The sequence below is a fragment of the Cibotium barometz genome, chromosome 4 (genome assembly GCF_041138505.1).
Source record: "Cibotium barometz isolate CiBa-2024 chromosome 4, ASM4113850v1, whole genome shotgun sequence".
NCBI classification, from domain to species: domain Eukaryota; kingdom Viridiplantae; phylum Streptophyta; class Polypodiopsida; order Cyatheales; family Cibotiaceae; genus Cibotium; species Cibotium barometz.
The window spans coordinates 33966413-33990274 of NC_141049.1; the positions used below are offsets into that span (position 1 = coordinate 33966413).

The window sequence follows — 23862 nt, forward strand, 5'->3', positions numbered from 1 at the left end:
CAATGATGAGATGATTTGGTAGTCCTGACGGCCTTAGTCCACTGTCTTTGAAGTGATGGACACATGGCAATCAATTGAGGCAAGGTGATACTAGGCTTGAAACTTTGGACATCCTTAACTAAATCATAATCAGAGACCCCCTCTCCCAGCTGGAAATCCCCTAAACCAATCTTCCTTCTTGAACTCTATTTCTTTTTCTTCTTCTTAATACTCTCACCATCCTCATGTGTCTCACTAGTTCTTACCCTCTTACCCACCAACACATCTGCTGCTTCTTCTTCTTGACTCCCCTCTTCAATACCAATCACATGGATTGGTGGATCCCTGAAACCCTCTCCTGGCGGTGTTACACTTGGTGGAATTACCCCTTCAACCCTTGGTCCCAATGGTCTTCTGAGAAGTGGGCAATTTGTCCTCATCAAGTGTCCTCGCTCATTGCAATGGTAACAGACAATTTCTCCCCTGGGCCTAGGTAACAAGGGAGGCCTTTGCCCTTGGAACTTGCAACAATTGCACCCTAAGTTTTGCAAACTCATTTATGAGCTTTTCCATGTTCCTCTCCACACTAGTCACCTGATCATTGGCCCTTGACATGGTTCCCGTTAGTGGAGGACCTTCCATAGAGCTTGTGGTTAAGATTAACTTCCTCTCTTTCTCCACTGCAATCCTTACTACCTCGTGATAATCCCTAGGTGCCTAACTTTGAACTTTAGCCCTTAGAAGAGGGTCTAAGGAGGTCACAAACTGGTCCATCTTAATGAAATCTTTCTCTGGTGAAGGGGTTGCTACAGGGGCTACTCTCCCCCCCGCCCAGCCCTAGCTAGGGCAAATGCAACTGCCCCCTCCCAACGCTGCCAAATTCCACTAAACTTGGACTCAAATTGTTGCATAGTTTCTCCCTCCCTCGTCCCCAAGTCTTGAAGTTCCTTCCATAATACGGCATCTGGTGATTCTTCACAAACAAACTTAGCCTCTAATGCATGTGTTACCCTCCCCCAATCTTGTGCAACTTCATCCTCAAGCCCTTGGAAAAACAATTATGCTCTACCCTCTAGGAACATAGGTAATGCTTCCAACATCTCTGCAGATTGCCTCCGATTAATCAAGAAACATGCCCAGCGGAACTTTAGTAAGAATTCCTTCACATCCTCCTTGTCAGCCCCACTAAATACAGGAAAATCTCCCATAGTGCCAATGATATTAAGAGACCCCTTCCTAGTCTAGAGCCTTCCCTAGCAGGATCGCCACTTTTATGTGAGGAAAAAATTTGACCTTGGACCTAGGTATCCTCATGGTGGTTATGGTGAAGGAGTAAACTAGGATGGAATCCTTCTAAGGAATTCAACCATATATGCAACTGTATGTTGAGGCTCCTTGAAGTACATCACCAACTTCCCATCAACTTCAACCGGCCCGTTGTCTCCCACTGCGCGCCAAACTTCGATAGATACTCCATGGCCTTTTGCTTGGCTCCACCCAATTTGCTACTCTTCGTCTCGGGGGTTGCCCATGCAAAGAGTGGCTCGCCGGACTTCGTGATGATGAGTTGCTTATTTATTATGAATGGCAATCAAGCAATTGGTGGACTAGAGAGGGCCATATGAGTATACATGTGGTATATGGACTTAGCACTTTAATGCTTGGTCAATGTAGTCCCACACTATAAGACTATGTCCTCATCCCCTTTACACTCCATTCACACCAAAGATGCATGCACCTCTCTCCTTACCAATAATGCTACTTTTATTGAAAGTATCTCTTTACCATTCACCCCATAATAATAATAAATCAAAGCTTAAGGTACGGTTCCCACCTTTGTTCTTGATTTCCTTGCAAGACCTTTCAGTATTCCCCCATGATGTGCATAAGGAACACGAATAAATATGTACATATGTATAAATAGCCACCCTTGATAAGTAGAAACATAGAATTTAATGTACAATGACCCAACAAAAAAAATGGTAACACCAGCACAAGATCAACTTGAAAGAGAATGAAATACCTATCCAACAGAGCAGATACAAAATAAATCCCAACTATGTAAAACAAGTGAAGGACGAAATTAACAAGTTGCTGAGAGTTGGGTTCATCTATCCTGTGGACAGATCCTGTGGACAGGGCAGACTGGCTTTCACCAGTAGCCATCATCCCAAAGAAAAATGGGAAGCTAAACGCATCCACCATATCGGATCCATTTCCACTACCATTCATAGATTCCTTGCTAGATGCGATAGCCGGGCACGAGACATACTCCTTTCTAGATGGGTTCAGTATGGGTATAACCATGTACGAATGGCCTTAGAAGGTAAAGAGAAAACAACCTTTGTGTGACAGAATGGGGGGCATTTGCCTCCAATGTAATGACGTTCGGGCTGAAAAATGCTCCTGCTACATTGCAAAGGATGGTTCAGGAAATATTCTATGAATATTTTTCCACCTTCATGAGGGTGTTGTGGAAGATTTTAGTGTGTTTGAAAAGAAACAAGACCACATAACACACCTCAGAATGTGCGTGGAAAAGTGCAGGAAGGCCAGATTTAGCCTAAATCTAGCCAATGTGCCTTTGCTATAACAAGTGGATCCCTCTTAGGGCATATAGTGGATGCAGAAGGGCTAGATGTGGATCCAACCAAGGTTGCAATCATTGTAAAACTGCAGCCACCCAAGAATGCCAAAGAACTTGCAAGATTCTTGGGGCTAATCAAGTGGCATAGCAAATTCATGAGGTTCCTAGGTGAATGTGGCGGTGCCCCTATACAATATGACGGTGAAAGACAGAATATGTCTGGTCTGGATCCTATCAAGGAAGCATTATGGATGCTCAAGAGAATACAGTCCGCAGCACCCATTCTCTAGCAGCCAAACTATGACCTGGTATTTCATGTGTTTGTTGATGCCTCTGATGTTGCCATTGGTAGTGCTCTGATGCAAGAAGCACAAGAGGGCTGGTATGGACTAGCTTATTTTACAAGCAAGAGGTTGTCTAGGCCAGAGAAGAATTACTCCACTACATAAAAGAAGTCACTTGGAATGATCTACTCCATTAAGAAGTTCAGACACTATCTATTGGGAAAAGTGTTTGGATTTCATGTAGATCACAAAGCTCTCTTCTTATACCTAATAAACAAACCAGACCTAGGAAGAAAATGGGCCAGATGGATGCTTTTGTTATATAGGAGTTTGAGTTAAACATAAGGCACACAAACGGGAACAAGCACACAGTAGCAGACTTCTTGTCAAGATGACTGGACTTAGGAGAAGAACCGAAGGTGGTGGAAGATGATTTCTCGAATGCACAGCACTTCCTCATAGAAGAAGAAAAACCCAGCTGGTATGACAAAATGTTGCAGTTCATGTCTAACTTGTCCTTTTCGGAGTACATGTCCAGAGATCAGAGAAAGAAGCTGAATTTTCAGAGAGCAAGTCATTCATGGTGGTGGTGGCTGGATAGCTCTACAAGATGGACATCGATCATATATTGTGAAGATGCATCCCCGAACATGAGCAAGAGGCTGTGCTCGGGCAAAAGAGCACCAAGAGATAAGCGGTGGGTACTTTTTCGAAGAAGTTAGGGGGCGGAAGGTGTTCAAGCAGGTTTGTGGTGGCCAACTGCATTAAAAGATGCACACAAGTTTGCAAAGGAATGCGATATGTGCTAGAGACTGGGGCAACCAAATGATGCAAATAGAATGTCGCATACCCCAATGTTGCCCCTAGAGCCGTTCTAGAAATGGGGTCTGGATTTTGTGGGCCCATTCAAGCCAACAATTTAAAGAATAGGAAACAAATACATCTTGGTGGCCCCACAGATTACTACACCAAATGGGTAGAGGCCAAGGCCTTGAAAGACTCTAAGGCATTATCAGTAGTAGCAAAGTTTCTTTATGAAACCATAATGACAAGATTTGGATTCCCAATTGAGATAGTCGATGTGACCAAGGGACCCATTTCCTTAATGAAGTGATCAGGAAACTGATAGAGCAGCACATCATAATACATAAAAATTCAACAGTCTACTACCCACAAGCAAATGGGCAAGCGGAATCCTCAAATAAAATCCTAAAGGGGAAACTGATCAAGACATTGAATGAGAATAGGACCAATTGGGACAGAAAGCTGCACTCAACATTATGGGCATTCTAGACAGCGTATAAGTATGCAACATGACTTACACCTTTCAACATGGTGTATGGATTGGAGGCAGTGGTGCCCATGGAGTTCCTAACATAAAGCCTCGGGATAGCTGTAGCAAAAAGGCTCTCTCTCTAGAAGCATCAGAGGACTGGCCTATTCAGAATTGTCAGGAAAATGGGAACATGAACATTTGAGCTGGCATGGACAAAGTTTAAGGAAACTGGTGAATGGGTATAGGCTAAAGCCTTATTATGGAAAAATGCCAGAACTAGCAAGACAAGTATGTCTTAAAGGAAAAGTGTGTCTAGATCCAGATTTGGAGAACCTGGATCTGGAGACTGTCCAACAAGCTCGAGTAAACGAAAATAGAAGAAAATAAAATCCAAAATTAGGATGCACATATGTAAATATGATTTTTTTAGTATTCACAAAAATAGAGGAGCCAACTGGCAACAGTGTGGAGATGGCAGGAAAATCAAAGTTGCCACACCCTGAAAAAGGGTGCATGAATGGAAAGGGACACGTGTCGTGTCACCATTGCCTATTCTTGGCCCAGCCATTAATGACCTCGCAAAAGGCCATGGCCATATTGTGAAAGCAATTTGGGAAAATCATGGAGATGTTGAGCAACTATGGGCAGGGAAGGCGTGCACCACCACAACGGCTGGTGGCTACCTCTCCGTCAAAAGCCTAATGTGAAATTCATAGTGTGAAAAGTTCTTGCTAACCTGTGCTCTAAGCTACACTCTCTCTAAACTTTGCTTCCACCCTCACCTACAATGTCTCAACCCCAGTGCAACCGCCAATGCCGAGAAGATGGTGGAATTTAACTTCCTCTCACCCACCCTATACAAGGAGGCAGACAAGCATGCCTATTGAAATTCATGGATCAAGCTCCCTAATGACAATCAACTATCTAATTAGATCCTAATCCTACACTAATGACAACACTACTCTAAGGTGGATAAAAATGAACAATACTCATAGTGATGAGTGTGTGCTAATTAAGTTTAGACTCAAGTTCAGTTAGGTTAGAAGATGGAAACTTGTACTCATAAAAAGACTTGAGATGTTATGCTTTTATTCCAATGCTTGAAATGTCCTCCTTTTATATGAGGAGAGTACAACAAAGCTATGATAGCTTGGCACTCTAGCATCACTCATTTCAACACCCCCCCTTAATGCTAGATTGGATACAATTTTTAGGCTTTCACTCTTCCTCTCTCTCCCCTTGTGCTAGGTTGCTTTAGCCTTATGCTACTTTGGAATTATAGCTACTTTAGCTATGAATTTCAGCTTGAGTGCATCATATGGCCTCAAAGACTGATTACATCACACTTTTTGTAGAGACAAGAGGAGTGAAAAGTACAATGGTTCTTTCTCTAGAAGAGCACGTCTTCAACTAGGACAGCTTTGGCCTTGATGTAGTTTGCCTGCTTCTTTTTTTGATTAACAATCTTCTTCTAGGTAACCAATTTTTCCAAATAGTCACAAACAAGCTTTGGTTTATATTTATTGCAACATTCATTCTTGGTATGACCAAGTTTTCCACAATGATAGCATCTTGGAAGTTGAGATGTTGATTGATTTGTCCTTTGAAATCTCCCACCATTTGTATACAATGCTTGCTCACTTGAATGTGATTTGAATGATTCTTTATCTTTGAATTTGGATTCTTATTCAAGTAGAGATGATTCTACATCTTGAAGTTTAGTGTTGGGCACATTTTTAAGTGTAGAAGCAATTGATTCATAAGGTTCTTTGTCAACACTTTTTAGCAATATAGTAATAGATTCATCTTCCTCACAATAACTTTCTTTAATGCACTAAGTTGTTGTTTGATACCTTTGAATTTACTGATGTGTTGTGCCATGGTCTCGGTCTCCTTCTTGTCGAGCTTGTAAAACTGCATGAGAAGGTTGATCTTTGAGCTCTTTGAGTCGGTGCCGAAAATCTTGTTGAGTTCCTGCCATGCCATCTTGGCATCCTTGATGCCAGCAATGTAACTAATCACATCATCATCAAGATTTTGAGTGATGAGGCCCAATGCTTTGTTGTTTTTGAAGTGGCTTAACCTCTACTTCTTCATCCTCAATAAGGTGCCAAAGCCCCTTACGCATAAGCAAGTACATGGTCTTGCTTTGCCATGTGAAAAAACCATCACATTAAATCTTGAAACAACTTCAACACGCTCCATACTGAGAAGGTCTTACTAACAAGATTTTATTTTGCTTTGTTATTAGCAGTGTTTAATCTCATACAAATTTGTAGTGTGAAGGTCAGGATGGTCTTTGCACGTGAAAATGATTCACGGCCAGTGTCTAGTCCCAATACAAGGATGATAAAAAAAATCTCTTCAATTTTATTAATGCAAGAGATTGCAATGATTTTTTATGTAAAAGAGAACTTCCCACACTGAGTTTACAACCAATTTTCTAATTTTGGACTTTAATCAGCCCAATTTCTGTTGCATAGCACTAAATTTTGGTGGCCAAAATTGGGCTTGTACAATGCAACATTGAGAGGGTTTTTTGTATAGACTTCTTGCACTAGATGAGGAGAAGTGAATTGTGCAAAGCACTAGCTCAAAAATTCATAAATTAACCCAAATACGCCCAGAGCGCGACCACGTTTCTGCTTGTTGTGGTAACGTCCGTGGATGAAACGGGCCAAGAATTCATTTGTAGAGTCCTTGCACCATTGCTAAGCTAGCCCTAAAGTGGATTGGGCTAATTGTTAGCACTCGTGTGGAGAAATGAGCACAAAATCCAGTCGACATTTTAGCACCGTTTTCGGGCTATAGGAGATGAATTGGAGTGAATGGCTTGAGCTGTGGGTTTGCCTAGGCTTGTGTGAGATGCCTCTTGAAAGACTTGGCCAAAGATGAAGAGATTGAGGAGCACAAGCTTGAGCAAGTTTGGACCACAAGTAGAAGAGAAGGATAAGCTTAAGCTTAGTGAATAATTAGGTGATTAGTGAAGTAATTAGACTAGTGTGAGAGCTAAGGCTAAGCTAATGGAGAACTTAAACCAAGCTTTGTAATACCATGTTGAAATTCATGGATCAAGCTCCCCAATGATAATAAACTATTTAATTAGATCCTAATCCTAATCTAATCTTACACTAATGACAACACTAATCTAAGGTGGATAAAAATGAACAATACTCATGGTGATGAGTGTGTGCTAATTAAGTTTAGACTCAAGTTTAATTAGGTTACAAGATGGAAACTTGTACTCATAAAAAGACTTAAGACGTGCTTTTATTCTAATGCTTGTTGCAATGTCCTCCTTTTATATGAGGAGAGTACAACAAAGCTATGATAGCTCATGTGGGATAACTTGGCTAGGTGACTTGGCACTCTACCATCACTCATTTCAACAATGCCCACAATGGCTAGAGAAGATGGGGTCGAAAGAGTGTGGAGCTGCCCTAGGAGGAGCTCCAACAAAACATTAAGGCAGCGGAGCAGCTGGAATAGTTACAGAAATCCAACATATTAATGCTCCCATGAGGTGAGAGAAGGATATTTAACCCCTTCTATGTGGCTAAAGTATTTAAATTGTTGGCTGAGGGGGAGGTTGAGGTCAAGCCAGGCGAGCATGATGACCTGATCAAGGAGTTTGCCCCACTGGAGTGGAAGGCTAAGGAATTTAAGATAATAGGCACTGTAGATGAGGACTGATAGAAGAAAATGCACTTCATGGTGGAGATGATAAATCTCACCCACAAGCCATACTGCATGTCAAGAAAAGTTTACAGAATGGTGAAAGCGGCAGAGGCAAGAACCAAAGTGGCATGGGCTAAAGTGTTATGCAATAATCTAAATGATCAGATTGGCAAGATCAACCACCTTAACACCAGAAAAAATATTGGCCCTCACTTGACTACTCTGTTCAATGCACAATCAGGAGCCGGAAAGGCAGAGGGCCAAAAAGAAGTGGCAAACCAAAAAGAAGAGACAAAGCCTAGAGAGGAAGAAGCTAAGAAGTCCCAGGGACAAGTGTTAACCCATTCCTAGGGTTAACAAGAGCTACTACCATTATCTTATATCAAGGAGTCAAGGTAGATACACCAAAAGGTCATACATTCAAGATATGAAGCAATGGTGTCCAAATATATAACTTGGAAGGGCGCCTGTAATGGTGTGACAGAGTATTTATGGTAATTCCCGCTTCAAGAGCGTGTGGTAGCAAGTTAGGATGAAGTCCCAAGTGATGTACTTCATGGATATATTATGAGAGTAGTCATTGTAATAGCATTAGGCCTCTTATGAGCCTAAAGTGCCGGACCGACCATAGTTTAAGTGAGTGTGAACACTTATGGCCATGTATATAAGTGAATATCTCTCATAATACAATATACTCTCCCATTACGCAATAGAGTCTTGCTCTTGCTAATCTCTCTATCTAATGCATGCTAGTGAGTGTGTGTGAGTGATGTGAGGTGTGAGGGGGGACGAGTACCCGTAGTGCAACGCGGCAGTGTGACAACGCTCACAAGAGGCACAGTGGAATTGCTTTTCTCAAGGTGTTGTAGAGCTTGGAGACCTCAAGGATTACGAGCTTGGCCATTGGAAAGATCCTCATGACAATTGTAGTTCACCAGGTAATCTCTTGTTGGATGTGTTCCAATGAGGGTTAGAGTGAGCCATAACAACAAGCTTCCGGACAAAGAAATGAGCAGGCTGCCGCCACGAGAAATAAGAGAATCTCGGAGTTTGGAGAAAAGAAGTCCAGCAAAAAGGGAAAGACGACCAAGGATGGGAGCAGCAAGGCAGCTAAAACAAAAAGCGGCTCAAGGAGGCTGACGTTGGCAAGTCTATCTTGATGCACCAGCTGGAACATCAACACAACAGGAAGCACCAACAAGCACAAGCCTACAATAGGAACAAGTGCAGCCTAATATCCTTGTTATCAGTGTTGTGAGCTTTGCGAAAAACATAGACACATACTGGGTGCAAGGAACAAGTCTATCTTGATGCACCAACTGGAACATCAACACAACAGGAAGCACCAACAAGCACAAGCCTACAACAGGAACAAGTGCAGCCTAATATCCTTGCTATCAGTGTTGTGAGCTTTGCGAAAAACATAGACACATACTGGGTGCAGAGATGCATAATGGATGGCTTGAGAGAGATGACAAAACTACAGGCTACAGTAATGAAAAAGGGTGCCATCATCCAAATTGTGAAAAGTCAACAGGAACCCCTATAAGAAGAGCTACACAGGAGGAGAATGAAGGTATACTGCGTAGGAGAGATGCAACTCTAAATCAGGGACCTCCAAAAGGCCAACAAGAAGTTTAGGAAGGAAATGGAAAGGATGAAGGAGGCCATGGCAACAAGGAGGGAGCAGGATGTCATGCAGCTGCAAGAGGCGATCTAGACTTTAAATTAGGGACCTCCAAAAGACCAACAAGAAGTTTAGGGAGGAAATGGAAAGGATGAAGGAGGCCATGGCAAGGAGGGACCAGGAGAGTCGGCGGGCTGCAAACAGAAGGCCAGGTCACCTTAATAAGAGTAGAGCATATCAAAATCATCAAAGAAGTATAGGCCAAGGTGGATAGGGATAAAGTTGATCTGGTCAAGGTGGAAGCCAGGTTGGCTCTGTCATGGATGATGAATTTTCAGAGGCATGTGAGCTCGAAGCTAAAAAGATGGAGCAGTGGGAAGGGTAGGCCATCAAAGATCTAAAGGAGGTGTGGGGGGGATTATTTAGAGAAGTTGTGAGTAGTAATGCAAGCACCGACACCTTCCTATAGACAGATGATCCCCTACCACTCACAAGATGACAATCTGGAAGGAGGCTCTAGACAATCAAACCTAGCCCAGTTAATAGGCCCGGAACCAACAAGAACTCTGGAAAAAGTTACACCACACCCAACAGAGAAAGCAAGGAGGCGGGAGCCAGTGGGGGAAGTGCCAGCAAGGAAACATAGCCAGAAGGAGATTGAGAAGCTAAAAGACAAGGTGGAGGTCTAGAAACACAAGTTCACACTCTTGATAGGAGACGGGAAGAAGGTAGCCGCACCAACGGACGGGAAGGGGAGGGATCTTGTAATATACAAGGCGTCATCAATGGACCTAATCCATGAGTGACAATGAGCTAAAGGAGCATCTATGGGCTGCAACAAAGAAGCTAGAAGAGCAGGAGAATCATGAATCTGCTCTCAAGGCCCAAATTGAAGAATTGGAACCGCCAGTGGAGGAGTTTAAGGAGCAATAGAGACAGGATGGGTTAACCATAAAGACCCTCAAGAAGGAGATGGAGGCTACAACCCCTGACAGGAGTACAAGACAAAAAGGAAGAAAAATGACCATCAACAAGCTCAATGTAGCCCTGACAACAACAACCCATGCTGCCTCTGGAAGAGACAAGAACAACTTGACACTATGAGGAGGATGCACACAGAAGAGGAGAGGAAGAGGCAGGAGCACATGGATGCGATGAGGAGAGGGCATGCCGAGGAAATCAAGGCCAAGGATAAAATGATCAAAGATTTTGAGGGCTGGGCCAAAAGGGAAAAGAGGGCTAAGGAAGAGTTAAAGAAAAGGGTCTAGCAAGAGCTGGGACAACAGAACGTGGGTGTTTGGAAGGGTACTACTCTAAATTGTATGCATACCTTAATCTAGACAGCCCACAAGGTAGGCGCCCTCAGGCCTTCCACAAGGTAGGCGCCCTCAAGCCTTCCACAACTGGGAGGAGATTGTAAAATTCATGAACCAGTTGGAAGGGTCGAAGTCCGATAAGCATGGACAAGGAAGCTCTCAAGAAGTGGGTGCATCATGACAAGGACGAAGCCCATCCCCTAGATCCAAAGCAGTACGCCGAAGCAACTATCTCTTATGACTCACGGATCCAAGTGAGGAGGCAACAGCTCATTCAAAGAGCGACCCTACTAAATCCCCTCGCCAATGGAGTCAACCAACAGACAGGCAAAGGCAGAAACCAAAGCCTGAACCTACAGGAACACCACCTTATGGGTGGAAATGGGGCCAGGGTGGGAAGAGAAGGCCCAAGGAATTAGAACAAACAGTGTTTGAAGAAGACTTCATCACCCCCGAGTAGATAGAGCCCCAAGCCTTCACAGGAATGACAGTCGAAGTAATGCATAGGACAAGGGCAAGGCATCTGGATGCACGGCCCATAAAAGTGCAGTTCTAGAAGGCTGATGAAAAGACTGGCATTGGGCATGCCTGGGTAAGCAGTAGGAAGAGCGCTTTACGAGCCGCGGTATGCCCCGAGTCACCCTATCGAGTTCATCTTAGGGAGCATCGACGGAGGAGTTACCAGAAGAAGGCGACTAGAACAGGCCGTAAGGAATTTGGACAAGAGGTTCCGGACCAAGCTGCAATTCAAGAACAAACTGCAACTGTGGGCTTTGTTGCTGTGTTGCACAGCGTCCATCGTGATCTCCAGGTGTTAGCAGCCAACCAACCTATTTGGCCACTGCCCAGATTGGTGCTAGACTGACCGTTGTGCAACAAACTGGGTCTTCTTGTTTTGTAACAAACTTGTAATAGCTTCTTAATGAATGGGCAGTACCCGTGGTTGTAATGGAAAAGGGGATATTAGTCGCATAAGAGGATAGATGAGTGAGTGTGGATCTAGTCGACCCGGCTGAGACTGTAGAAGTGGGGGCATTACTGTCTAGATAGCATGGTACATGTTGAGTCTACTCAAACTTTGAGGGAGGAACAATACCAAATAGGGACACAGCAGATTTGAGAGAGTAGTTCATGGGCAGAGTTCTACTAAGGAATTATATTGTGATATTCAAGAATGGATATGACCATGTCTCCTCACTGTTGCTTTCTATCTATTCATCTCTATCTATGTTGTGTTCAATCTTGTGTTAAGTCATTCCTATTTGGATGTGATAGTTTGTCTAGAATCTTGATAGCCATAGGAACTAGCTTGCTTGCATTCATGCTCAATCTCCCTGCACTTAGGTAGATGATAGCTCAACATTCTTGCATTGGCTTATTGCATCAGGCGTAGCTGCATTAGTCACGTCTCCTCCGCAACCGACTAGGTGGTCTAGAACCACGTAAGTGCCAGGTCCTGATTAGACACCGACACCCTCTTCATGAGGTTTTTTCCCCCATATTAGGATACACCCATCTTGGGGTATACTTATTATCTTAGTACAGCACACATTCATTATCTATCTATCATCTGCTCTTCTCTTGAGTTTCTCCACTATGTGTGTGTGTGTGCATTCCTGCAACCCTATTTCCAACATTTGGTATCAGATCATATGCTCCTTGCCCCTGTGCTGTTGCCTACCCCTCACCCAGAGTCGCCTGTCTTCTAAATCGGATCAGGGAGCCCTTTTGGGAGAAGAAAGAGGACCGTAAAGTGTGTAGTACTTTGTATTGTAATTTTTTTGTTAGATTCTCATTCTGAGTGTATTTTTGGGGCCGTTCGCACGGTTTTTGATTTTTTACAAACATCTTCGAGGACCGGATTTGCACTGTTCTTCATCAGATTCTAGAGTATTTTTGTTAGATCTACTATAGATGGGTGTGCAAATACACAAGAAAACATCTATGGGCTTCACTTCAGCGACATCGATCTCTGCATCTTACGAAAATGGCAGACAGAGATGTATTTCGGATGTTATCTCTACTGATGATGAGGATAAGCTTGACAAGAACAACTACCCATTATGGTCCTATATGATGTGGCATGTATTGGTAGCCAAAGGGCTATGGAATGCTGTGGTTGGTATTGAGAAACATCCTGGTTCCTTTGATGAACATGATGTAGAAGGCATATCTGTAGACACGGACTCAGTTTCACATGGTGCATTACCACATCATAGCATACCTCCTACATAGGAACAAACAAAGTGGGATAGAAGAGATGTGCAAGCATATGCATTGCTTGCTTTGTGAGTTAAGAGGAGTATCATTCCTCACATTAGGTCATGTAGAACTGCTAACATGCTTGGGATGCACTTGCGTCATTGTACCAGGCACATAACGAAGCACATGTTGCTTATACATGCAAGCAATTAGAGTCAGAGCATATGGATGAGGGAGACTCCATGGACAGTTTCCTTACAAAAATCAAGGATTTTAAGAAGAAGTTTGCCAGTGTTGATGAAATATATCCTGATAGTTCATTGGTGCCTTGAATGCGTTGCCAGACTCATATCAAGGTTTTGCTTCTACCCAATCAGACTCATGATGAAAGGCAATCCAAATGCCTTGAAGTTTGACGAGTTGGTTTCTATGCTCTTGCAAGAAGAGCAATCAAGGCAAAACAAATTTGTCATGCATACATGAGATCAAGATTTTGCTGCCAATAACAAAGAGACAAATGTGCATCCTTTCCTCACAGTAGTTACAAGTCGAAATCGAGTTATCGGGCAAGCCTGCAAACAAGGAAGGTGACAAGCCAAAGAAAAAGGGTAAATGCAACTATTGTAGGAAACGTACTCACTACATTAATGAATGCAGGAAATGCCTGGAGAAGGAGAAAAAGAAAGACTCGGGTATGGCTGTAGTAGCTGATGTATGAACATCCAATGCAAGAAACAAAGAATCTACAAACTTTGCACATGATGATTGGGCTTTCATTGTGCAATGCAGTTATGACCTTTGCATAAGGATGTATGCATGGCTGTTAGATGTGCATGTCTGGTATTTTGATAGTGGTGCTAGTGAAGGCATTACTTCTCATCACAGTTTGTTCTCATCACTTGAATCTGCTCCATAGGGACACACTGTAACATGTGCAAACAACTCCTCATATCTTGTAAAAGAAGTTGGTAAAATTTTTCTCACTACTGCAAATGGTGGAATAATCACGCTTTCAGATGTATTATATATACTAGGGATCAAGAAGAACTTGTTATCTGTCTCTGCCATTACTAAGGCTGGCTTAGTGGTTCAGTTTGAGGATGACAGATGTATTGTTCATGATCGCAATGATGGTAAGACAATTGTTGCTTTAGGTACTTTGTCTCATGCCCTTAAAAAGTTAGATGCATATGAAAGACAAAGGCATGTTATATGTACAGTTTTTGCCACAAAGGCAATGGGTGATGCTTAGCTATGGCATGTACGCTTTGGTCACTTGAACTTTGGCAGTTTGCTGCATTCACATAAACATGACATGGTGTCTGACCTGGCACATCTTGGAGCCCCTATCAAACATGTGAGGGCTACATGTATTCAATGCAATGGGCATCATTTCCCAAAGATGGTTTAGTAAGAGTTGTCCAAAAATTGCAACTTATACACAACGATGTTTGTGGATCTATGAGAACACCATCTATTAGGAGCTACCTCTATTTTGTTACATTCGTTGATGATTATTCCAAACATACCGAGGTATATCCTTTGAAACAAAAATCAGAGGTTTTTATGTGCTTTAGGCACTTTGTTGCTATGGTTCAAAATGCTTCTGCATGATATAAGATTGGTACCCTGGGTACTGATTGAGGAGGGGAGTATATGTCTGAGTTTCATGCATACATGGTTGATCATGGGATAAAACACGAATGTACTATGCCCTGTATGCCGCCTCAGTAAAATGGTGTAGCTGAATGTAAAAATAGGTCTCTCATGGAGATGGCACGTTGGATGGTCAAAAGTTAGGAGTTACCTTATGGTTTTTGGCTAGAAGTAGTCATGTGTGCAACATATGTTTTGAACAGGTGTCCTACAAAGGCTTTGCATACAATTACGCCTTTTGAAGCTTAGAATGGCAGAAAGTCCTCTGTGGCTCACTTACACATTTCTAGTTGTCTTGCTTATGCACTTATGCCTGAGCAACTTCGCAGCAACAAGCTTCTTGATAAGGCAGTTAAATGTATTTTTGTGGAATATAGCTCAGAAAGTAAGGGTTACTGTCTCTATCTGCTACCAAGCACATTCTTGTGAGTAGAGATGTTGTATTTGGGGAAGATGCAATTCAACCCTTACTTTCATGTAAAAAACTGCAAAATGTATATTTGCAGAACATATTCAACACTCTCCTTCCATTATTCAATGTAGGACACATTGATATAGAGCATTTGGGTAGTTCAAGGAATGCTGAAAATTAGCGCACACATGTTCTAAACCATCATGTTTTTCAACCCACAAATTAGTCTATTGATGAGGCAAATGCAGATGATGCAAGTAATGAGGAAAGAAGGGAAATTGTGAAGTTAAAAAGTATGCCAAAATGGCTGGTGCAAACACTACGTGAGAACAAATTAGTGCCAAAATGGTTGGTGTAAACACTACGTGACAGCAAATTGGCCACTCCTTTGCCTAGTAGAATACGTGTAGGTTCTCATCATGCATCTCATGTTAATGCAGGTCATGCTCTTATTGCCAATTTATGTGATGAAGAGGAACCTGTCTCCTTTGATGAAGCAAAGGAATCTGAAAATTGGATGAGTGCTATGCAATCTGAGTATGATTTGATACTAAAAAATGATACGTGGGATTTGGTAGACTTGCCTCTTAGCAAGAAGACCACTGGTATGGGTTTACAAGCTTAAACATGGAGTGGATGGCACTCTTGAGTGATACAAAGCTATGCTTGCAAAACAAAGGATTATGCACAAGAGAAAGGAATTGACTATGGTGAAACCTTTGCACCTTATGCCACTAGGTAAAGATATGCTAAGGGTTGATATGCTTGCAATGTGTCTACATTATGATAGAAGTCCTTTGCAGTGGGATGCATTTTGATTGTCATTATGTAATATCTATGTGATGTAGTGAAAGAATAGTATATGCTTAATGCATTTTGATTGATATTATGTAATATCTATGTGATGTAGTGAAAGAATAGTATATGCTTAATGCATTTTTGTCATTATGTAACATCCATGCGATGTAGTGAAAGAATGCCATGTGCTTAATGTAAATTTTAACTTAAGGATTTCTATAAAGAGTAAGGGTAGGTTGGATCAATGAGTTGTGTGATTGAGGAACTTTAAGGATGCTTGATGGCAATTGGAACTTGGAGATTCTTGTAAAGGGTGAGTGTTCACAGCTTGAAGTAGCCACTATCGACTACTTCTTGCTAAGCCATAATATATAGAAATCACCAAGATAAAAGCAAAAGCCACTAGTGGACAGTCACATGTCATAACATCCATTCCAATCGGAATCATTGAAAGCATGCAGTTAAATATCTCCTTCCCTAGCATAGAATAAGCCAAGGGACTAAGTGTCCTGTAAGTATCGAAATACTCACTTGGCAGCCTACCACTTCCAAGAATGTGTATAAACCTGCTCAACTGGGAGACCCCAAACTGAATGTGTGGCCTCGTATTATATAGATGAGGCATCCAACACGCTGCTCATAAAATGATGTATCAAATAGTTCACTTCCATCTTGGAGACTAAGCCTAGCACCTATTTCTAATGGTGTACCAACAGGCTTAGAGTCTTTAAGAACAAACCATCTATGTATCCTTTGTATATACTTCGACTGTAACTTCACAACACCATCATCACACTGTATAAACTATATGCCCAAATAATAATGCAACGAGCCCAAATTTGTCATCTCATACATGAAATTCAGTCTTGAAGTTCTCGGCATTAGAGCCTATGCGCAACATGTCATCATGAGTAAAATGATGACCAAAAAACAATCTTTACTCCTCTTTACCTAGAGGGGTACTCTTAGTTGAATTGGTGTAAATATAAGAATTATCTCTAGCTTCTTCTTGTATGAAGCAAGTTTACACGTTAAGTTGTAGGGAATTACATTCATCGATTGCTTGTTTTATCATGTAGTAACAATAATTTTTTGTGGGACTCCAGCAATGATAGATGACAAGGATAGAAAGTCTAAAGACTATATAAAAAAAAGAGGGAAAAGTCAATAGAATAAGCAATCACTTGCCAGATCTGCAGATGAATGTTACAGAAGGTCTTTGTTTTATACAATATGTGGCCCTTGGAAGCCATAGTTGAGTGTTGCTCTCATGAAAATTTTGAGCTTCAAGGACACGTTTAGGCACCTAACAACGTTGACTCCTTGGAGTTGGAGGAGGTTTTACTTTTGATCTTTCACGAGGACATGTGGCATTCTTTGGTTGCCAACTGTGAGTGTTACCCTTGTAGTAATTCCACAAAAAAAAAAAAAAAAGAGTGTTACCCTTGTAGTAGCCTTGGGCTTGGAGCAATGAACTGAACACCAACCACTACTGAAGAATGGGCTGGACACGGCTTTACCTTTATTGGTTTTCTTCAATGGCCTCTTGAGAATTAGAGCTTCGTGTAACCATCATAGAAGCCTTGGGCAATTAACAGATTTCTCAGCCCATTTTCATTCCACCGAAAAGTTGCATATATAACAAAAGGGAACAGGCCATAAGAAAGTTACATATATAACAAGAAAAGGCAAGGGAACAAGCCATAAGAAAGACGTCATGTAAATGTTCACTAAGCTAAAGTGTTTTCTTATAATAAGTCAATCGCTAGTTCTAATAAATCCCATGGGAGAAGATGGGATTATGCATAGAATAACCCTCCACGAGGGCTCTTAACACTCTAATGTGCTTGGTCAGATAAGACAGTATCCCCTCATGCAAAGATGGCAAGAAGATATCAAAAAGGAAAATGAGAAAATGAAGAATCCAGATATTATGAATTGAGCCAATTGTGGAAACAAGGAAAGAACAACATAACAACTCTAGCGCATTCACAAGATCCAAGAAATTATATAATAATTAAGCAAGGCCAAGCTTGGTCATGCTCAAATGCAATAAAGCTAAAAAAGAAATCATAAAGCTAGCTACTAATTGGGTGCAAGAAGCACAAGCCAAAATGATTCAAGTGGCTTTAATGCCTTTTGCCATGGGCCAATAGCCAATACAGGTGTTTCAAGCGGCAAGAGTTGTGTTTATCCAAAAATAATTAGACCTTTTACTATTTGCAAGTTTCAATCATGGGTAATGTAAGCGGTTTTAACATGTTACCATCAAGTTCTTCAAGTCATGCTTTTGGCATTTTGAAATGGAAGTGAAATTAGATAAAGTAACAAGGCTCTTTTGCCATTTGCAAATTTCTGAAAGGGTGGAAAGAAAAGTGCAAAGACTCTCTCTCTGTCCAACCTCCAATGTGATTCTTTCTCCTTTAATTTACTTTTCTTCGTACTCTTTTTCCAAGAGAGTTCAGATGGGTGACAAAACTTCACTTAAAAACCAGGAAGAGTGGTTTTAAAAAAAGGTTCCATTTAATGCTCGGCTTTGGAAATGATTGACTTGTATCAACTTAGGAGGGATGAACTGAGCTTCTTTCTACTATTGTTACGTTGGGCATCTCCATAACATTGAGTTCAGAAATATTAACAGATGTTGATCCTCCTGTGGATCTACACCATATCCAAACCATTGTTTTCTTGTGTTTAATTATTGGTGATCATGCCTCGGTGTTAGGCCTTGGATGACAAATTTTAAACAGGTCAATTTTGAAAGTATGAATCTTTTGAAACTCTACAGTCCATTGGTTGCAAGTGTAAACTTATCCAGTTGCCCACCTGTTGGTGTATCGAAGAAGTATCAAAATGGTTGAACAAAAGATCTACACCTTACACTGGAAAATCAATCATGTGAGTCGATTTCATTGTGGAAACTTTCAAGAATAATGGGTTTGCCAGTAGTGATGTGATGGAAGAAGATGATTCAAACACATTTATAAGGTCTTGGGACATTGTGGAAACTTTCAAGAATGATGGGTTTGCAAGTAGTGAGAGAGTGATGTGATGGAAGAAGATGATCCAAACACGTTTATAAGGTCTTGGGACATCGTGGAAGATGAGTGATGATTGAGCAAACAATCTTCTGAGAAATAAGAGGTAAGTAATGAGAAGAAAATACGTTAGGCATTGGCCATCCATAACTGTCCAGAAAGAATCTAATTGATGCAGAAGCAGCTTCATTTTAAGCTTTGCACATAGTAAAAATGAGTGTCTTCCACTAAAGCACCTCAAACTGCCAATATTTGAGGGACTCGAAATACTTGCGCTTTTGTAATTAACACATTTCAGACTGTGTTTAGCTATGCTGCATTGCACCTTAGCTGACACAGCTTAGACCCATATTTGCAGGCAGACAGCCTGAATATTTCGTTAGTACAAAATCAACCATCTGCAGAATACTAATGAAATTAAAGGCTGGCAAATAGACTCCCTGTTGCTGAAGCTCCCATTCTAGCTGTATGTCGAAACCGGAGGTAGATGGCAGCTTCATTATAATGCCCAGTCCTTCTGCAGTGGTTGTGCCTGCTTCTAAAACCGCCGCATTTCTTTGGGAGGCTTGAAGTGTATTGGATGTGTTTCAGGGGTGGCGCTTTCATCCTCCATCCACATCTTGATTGTCTTATCAGCCTCGCATGTGACAAGCCTAGTCCCAGTAACATCATAGGACGAAGCATATATCCCTGCTTCACTGTCAAGAGATCCTGCATACATGAATGCACACTCAGAATTGGCACGCGTAGACAATCCAGCCCGTTCGGGGCCATGCAAACTTGACATCATTCCCACCTTTGGTTATATAGTGCAAGATGTTCTTCAAAAAAAATTTGGAAAATAAAATAAGGTTGGAATACTTTACCAGGCTGAACAATTGTCTGTGCCTGCTGGAAGTTATGGCCACTTTTCCAATCCCAAAACCATAGGCTTCCATTGTCACCTGCAGGACAGCATACCATAGAAGAATGGTTCAATTTTTTTAACTGAAGCACCTACTAGAATTATAGATCTTCTATCCCAAACCGGAGTTTTGCAACAACGTATATGGATCCATGCATACCTCCTGACACCATAACATTCTCTTCATTTATTGCCATGCAATTCACAATGGTTCGTTGTTGAGACCTGAACACAAAATCACATGTTGATTATCAACTCCTCAAATGACCAAGAACCACCTTACACTAGACAGACAGGATTGAGAGCATGTCTTTTGGCATAGTTTGCAAGATGCAGGCCTGATATTCTTGCTTGCTTGACCTATCTCATAATTGTTGGCAAGGCGTCCAAGTTTAAGCTCCATGGAGGTGCCAGAGACTTGAGTATCTTATTTTTTGGAACGCCCAGCTGCATGCTTCCCTCTTTGTCCTTGATGGATGTGTGGACATTCATGCATTTCTTTCGCAAAAGAAGAAATCCATTGTGATTGCTGCTTTAATCACCACCAAGTACTCGAGGACAGGGTATTCACACATAATCTGACACTAGAACCTTTTAATTAACATTTTTCATTTTCTCCCCTGCTCCTTCAATCCCCCCTTTCCTACCTTCTGCATCCAATTTCACCATGACTTGGATCCCATATGCAAGACTCATCTAGACAGCCATATAGCCAAAATCTAGTTCTCAGTGCCTCTACCCGCCCTCACTTCACACCTTAACTCTCTTCTTCATGAAATTGCACGAGCCAGCTTTCCATTCACTATTTGCTCCACTGCCAACCGGCCCGTTGGCTCACAGCCTCAGAATGGTTGGTGTGATGAATAGTGCAAAGCCATGCCACTTCACCTCCTACAGGAATGCGAGTGCGGCTGGATCTCTGCAGCGAAATGCAGAGATCTTTCTGCCACCTCACTCACCAGAAGAAGCACACATTTTGGGCTAAATGTGAGGAATTGTACCAGCTACTCTTGAGTGTGGATAGCTCGGATGCTTGATGCCATAGTTGTTACGAGGCGCACCTCTAACCATTAGAGGCGTTCGAGGCATACAAGTCGAGGCTTTGTTCGAGGTGTCTGGGCATAGTTGATTTTATTTTATTTTTGACCATTTCTGGATTCTGCTCGTTTCTGACAGTTCGGGATTTGCCCGTTTTCGTCCCTTTGAGTCTCTAGATGGGGAGTATAAGGGCCCCTCTAAAAGCTCTCAAGACTCACACACAATCTCTCTCGAGTCTCTCCCTCTCTCACACACACTCTCGCTCCCTTCCTCAAGGCTTAAACCTTGCTCAAAGCAGCCCCTCTCCCACACACACTCTCTCTCACACACTCTTCCCCTCTCTCGTACACACCCAGGTCACACCCCCCCTCTCTCTCTCTCTCTCTCTCTCTCTCTCTCTCTCTCTACTAATCTATATATCTATCACTATCTATATATATATATATATATATATATATATATATATATACGACGCCTCTAACACTCCTCTAACTTCTCTAAAAAATACGAGTCTTTCTAGGTGCGTACCATACCCGCCTCGTACCAAATGCCTCTCATGCTTGGTGCATCTTTGATGAAGAGAAGAAGCCAGACATATCCATCACCGACCCTTCTATATGGGAAATCCATGCCCGCAACCTCTGACATCCAAATCAGCCTTCACTTGACGTATGTCATATCTGATGCCCCACATCCGCCACCCTTTTTATTACCCCTAATGTCACGAAAGCCCTATTAAAGCTACACAATGGTAGAGCTGAGGACCATGAACTTTGAAGACCTTTGCACTCAACATTTGGCCCATGGTTGGAAGACCTTGGCTCACATCTTTAATATGGCTCTTTGTGAGGGGTTTCTTCCATCCTGGACTACACAACGCAGGATCCCCCTTGGACCCCAATAACTACCGAGTCATCATGATTGATCACACATTGACCAAGATTTACGGGGAAGTCTTCAAGGCTCAAGAGGGGCACTGACAAAGGCCTATTAGACGGAGGATTCAGAAGAACTATCGATCCTAGACCACAATTTAACATTACGGACTACCATCGAGGAGGAGAGATCATGGAAACAACATGTCTTTTATCACTTTGTGGAAAAGGCGCTGAGATCCTGGCTGTTCTCTCACCTACAAGAGCACCGTATAAATCAGTGACGGGCAGAATTTGGGCTCCAGGCAGCATGATGTCAGGTGAGATTCGTAGCACCATTGGGGTCAAACAGGGCTTCCCACCCTCTCCCACACTGTTTGGGCTGTACATTGATGAGATCTCAGATTTTATCGACAGATTGGGATTACCTCATATGTCTGTCTAGGGATTACCTTTACCGGTCCTATCTTCACCATACATCCAACTGCCCATGCCCGTTTAGCATGAGAATATGCTGCACTGGCTCACCTGGAGAAACAATGCTTTCACGCCCATTTTCAGGAACCTAGCATGAAGAGTTGGCTGTTTGACACATTGGTGAGACTAGATGATGTAAGGGGCTCTATTTTGGGGAGGTGATCTAGGAGTTGTAGCCCTTCATTTCATGCATATGCACAAGAACTTACGCGAGGACCACCTTCTTTTGATCAGCATGAACCTTGGGCCGATGAGGACTTCTCTTGGCGTGGCCATGTATTCCCTCCACATCTAGTCATTTTTTAGGAGATGGGGAGTACGCCACTCAGGTTTTATTCCTAGATCATCTGCGGTGCATGACAATTTTAAGCTCTACAGTAGATTGATCAGCAGAACTATGAAGTGTTTTTCCACTGTTTTTAGATGCACTTTAATGAGAGCCTCTCACTTTGAGGATTCACGAATATAAGATAAAGTAGTGATTTTAAAAAAAGGTGGTGGAAAGAAAGAAAGTTATATTAATGTCTTCAAAAGACCCAAAGGGTCTATGAAACCAAAATGATGTGTACATAGTGTCCATGAAATCTAGTCATGGATAAAATAAGAGAAAAAAACAGTAAACTAAAACTGAAAACTAAAAGCTAAGATCTGAGGATGTCGATAGTCTACTATGAGGATGTCGAGAGTCTACTATGAGGATGAGATTGCTCGATGGCGGGCGAGGATCTCCTGAATCCGGGGTTGATGAGCTGGTCGGGGTCCGACAAGACGAGGGCGTCTAGTTCTCTGAGTGTGCGTGCCCGATCTGATGTGACTCTCATAGGCCTGCTGCAAGAGGGCACTGTGAGAGTAAGAAAGGTACAATAAGTGATGGGATATGGAAGAGCTGAAAAAAAAACAGTCAATCAACCCTGTATGTCAAGCAAAGGCCTATCTGGGATGTCCATCATGGGTGATACAAGAAGGCTAGAGATGTCGATAGTCTACTATGAGGATGAGATTGCTCGATGGCGGGCGAGGATCTCTTGAATCCAGGGTTGATGAGCTGGTCGGGGTCCGACAAGACAAGGGCGTCTAGCTCTCTGGAGTGTGCGTGCCCAATCTGATGTGACTCTCATAGGCCTGCTGCAAGAGGGCACTGTGGTATCGGCTCCCGTATCCAATGTGATGGGCTCTCGTGCCTCCCTAAAAACTGGGGATGGTAAGCTGAGAGGAGGGCTGTTGGGGGCAAGGATCTTTGGGTAGTGACTCTCTGTGTCAGCTGAGCTCCAGTAGGAGTGACACCTCTGATCTAGGTACTCCATGATCCAAGATAGCAGTCCAAAGTCCTCTCTAAATAGACTGTGAAATCTGCCTCTGATCTCATAGTAAACTGGCACTCACAAACATAGTACTCCTCCGACTCAACCCCTGTCTGACACACTCTACATGTCCTGTCCCTCTCTGGGTATCCACTCAGCTCTACCAGTCTCTGTCCTTAGTCTATGGGATGATACCCTAAAATGGCCAAGAGCTATCCTCCTAGCATGGGATATGAAGGCATCGAGATAACTTGGTCTCTGTATGAAACCATCTGCTGTGAATCTCAGGAAATGATCTCTCTAGTACTCTATCTTGGTAGGCAATGGTCCTACCGGTGTGATCCATGTGTATAGCCCCAATAGATCGTATCGGAACACCTGGTTCCCATCCTCATGTGTTAGCCTAATGTATGG

At 42.4% G+C, this 23862-nt stretch overlaps 1 protein-coding gene across 1 annotated transcript in view; it reads right to left on the bottom strand.

The window, feature by feature from the left end:
• Positions 1 to 18772: 18772 nt before the first annotated feature.
• LOC147639178 (protein pleiotropic regulatory locus 1-like) overlaps positions 18773 to 23862 on the bottom strand; it is a 75669-nt gene continuing 70579 nt past the window's right edge. The window contains exons 15-17 of the mRNA XM_086788115.1: positions 19918 to 19982; positions 19720 to 19797; positions 18773 to 19564 (exon numbers count right to left, since the gene is read on the bottom strand). Coding sequence (XP_086644241.1) covers positions 19392 to 19564; positions 19720 to 19797; positions 19918 to 19982 — 316 coding nt within the window. The 3' untranslated portion in view covers positions 18773 to 19391. The remainder of the gene's footprint in view (positions 19565 to 19719; positions 19798 to 19917; positions 19983 to 23862) is intronic.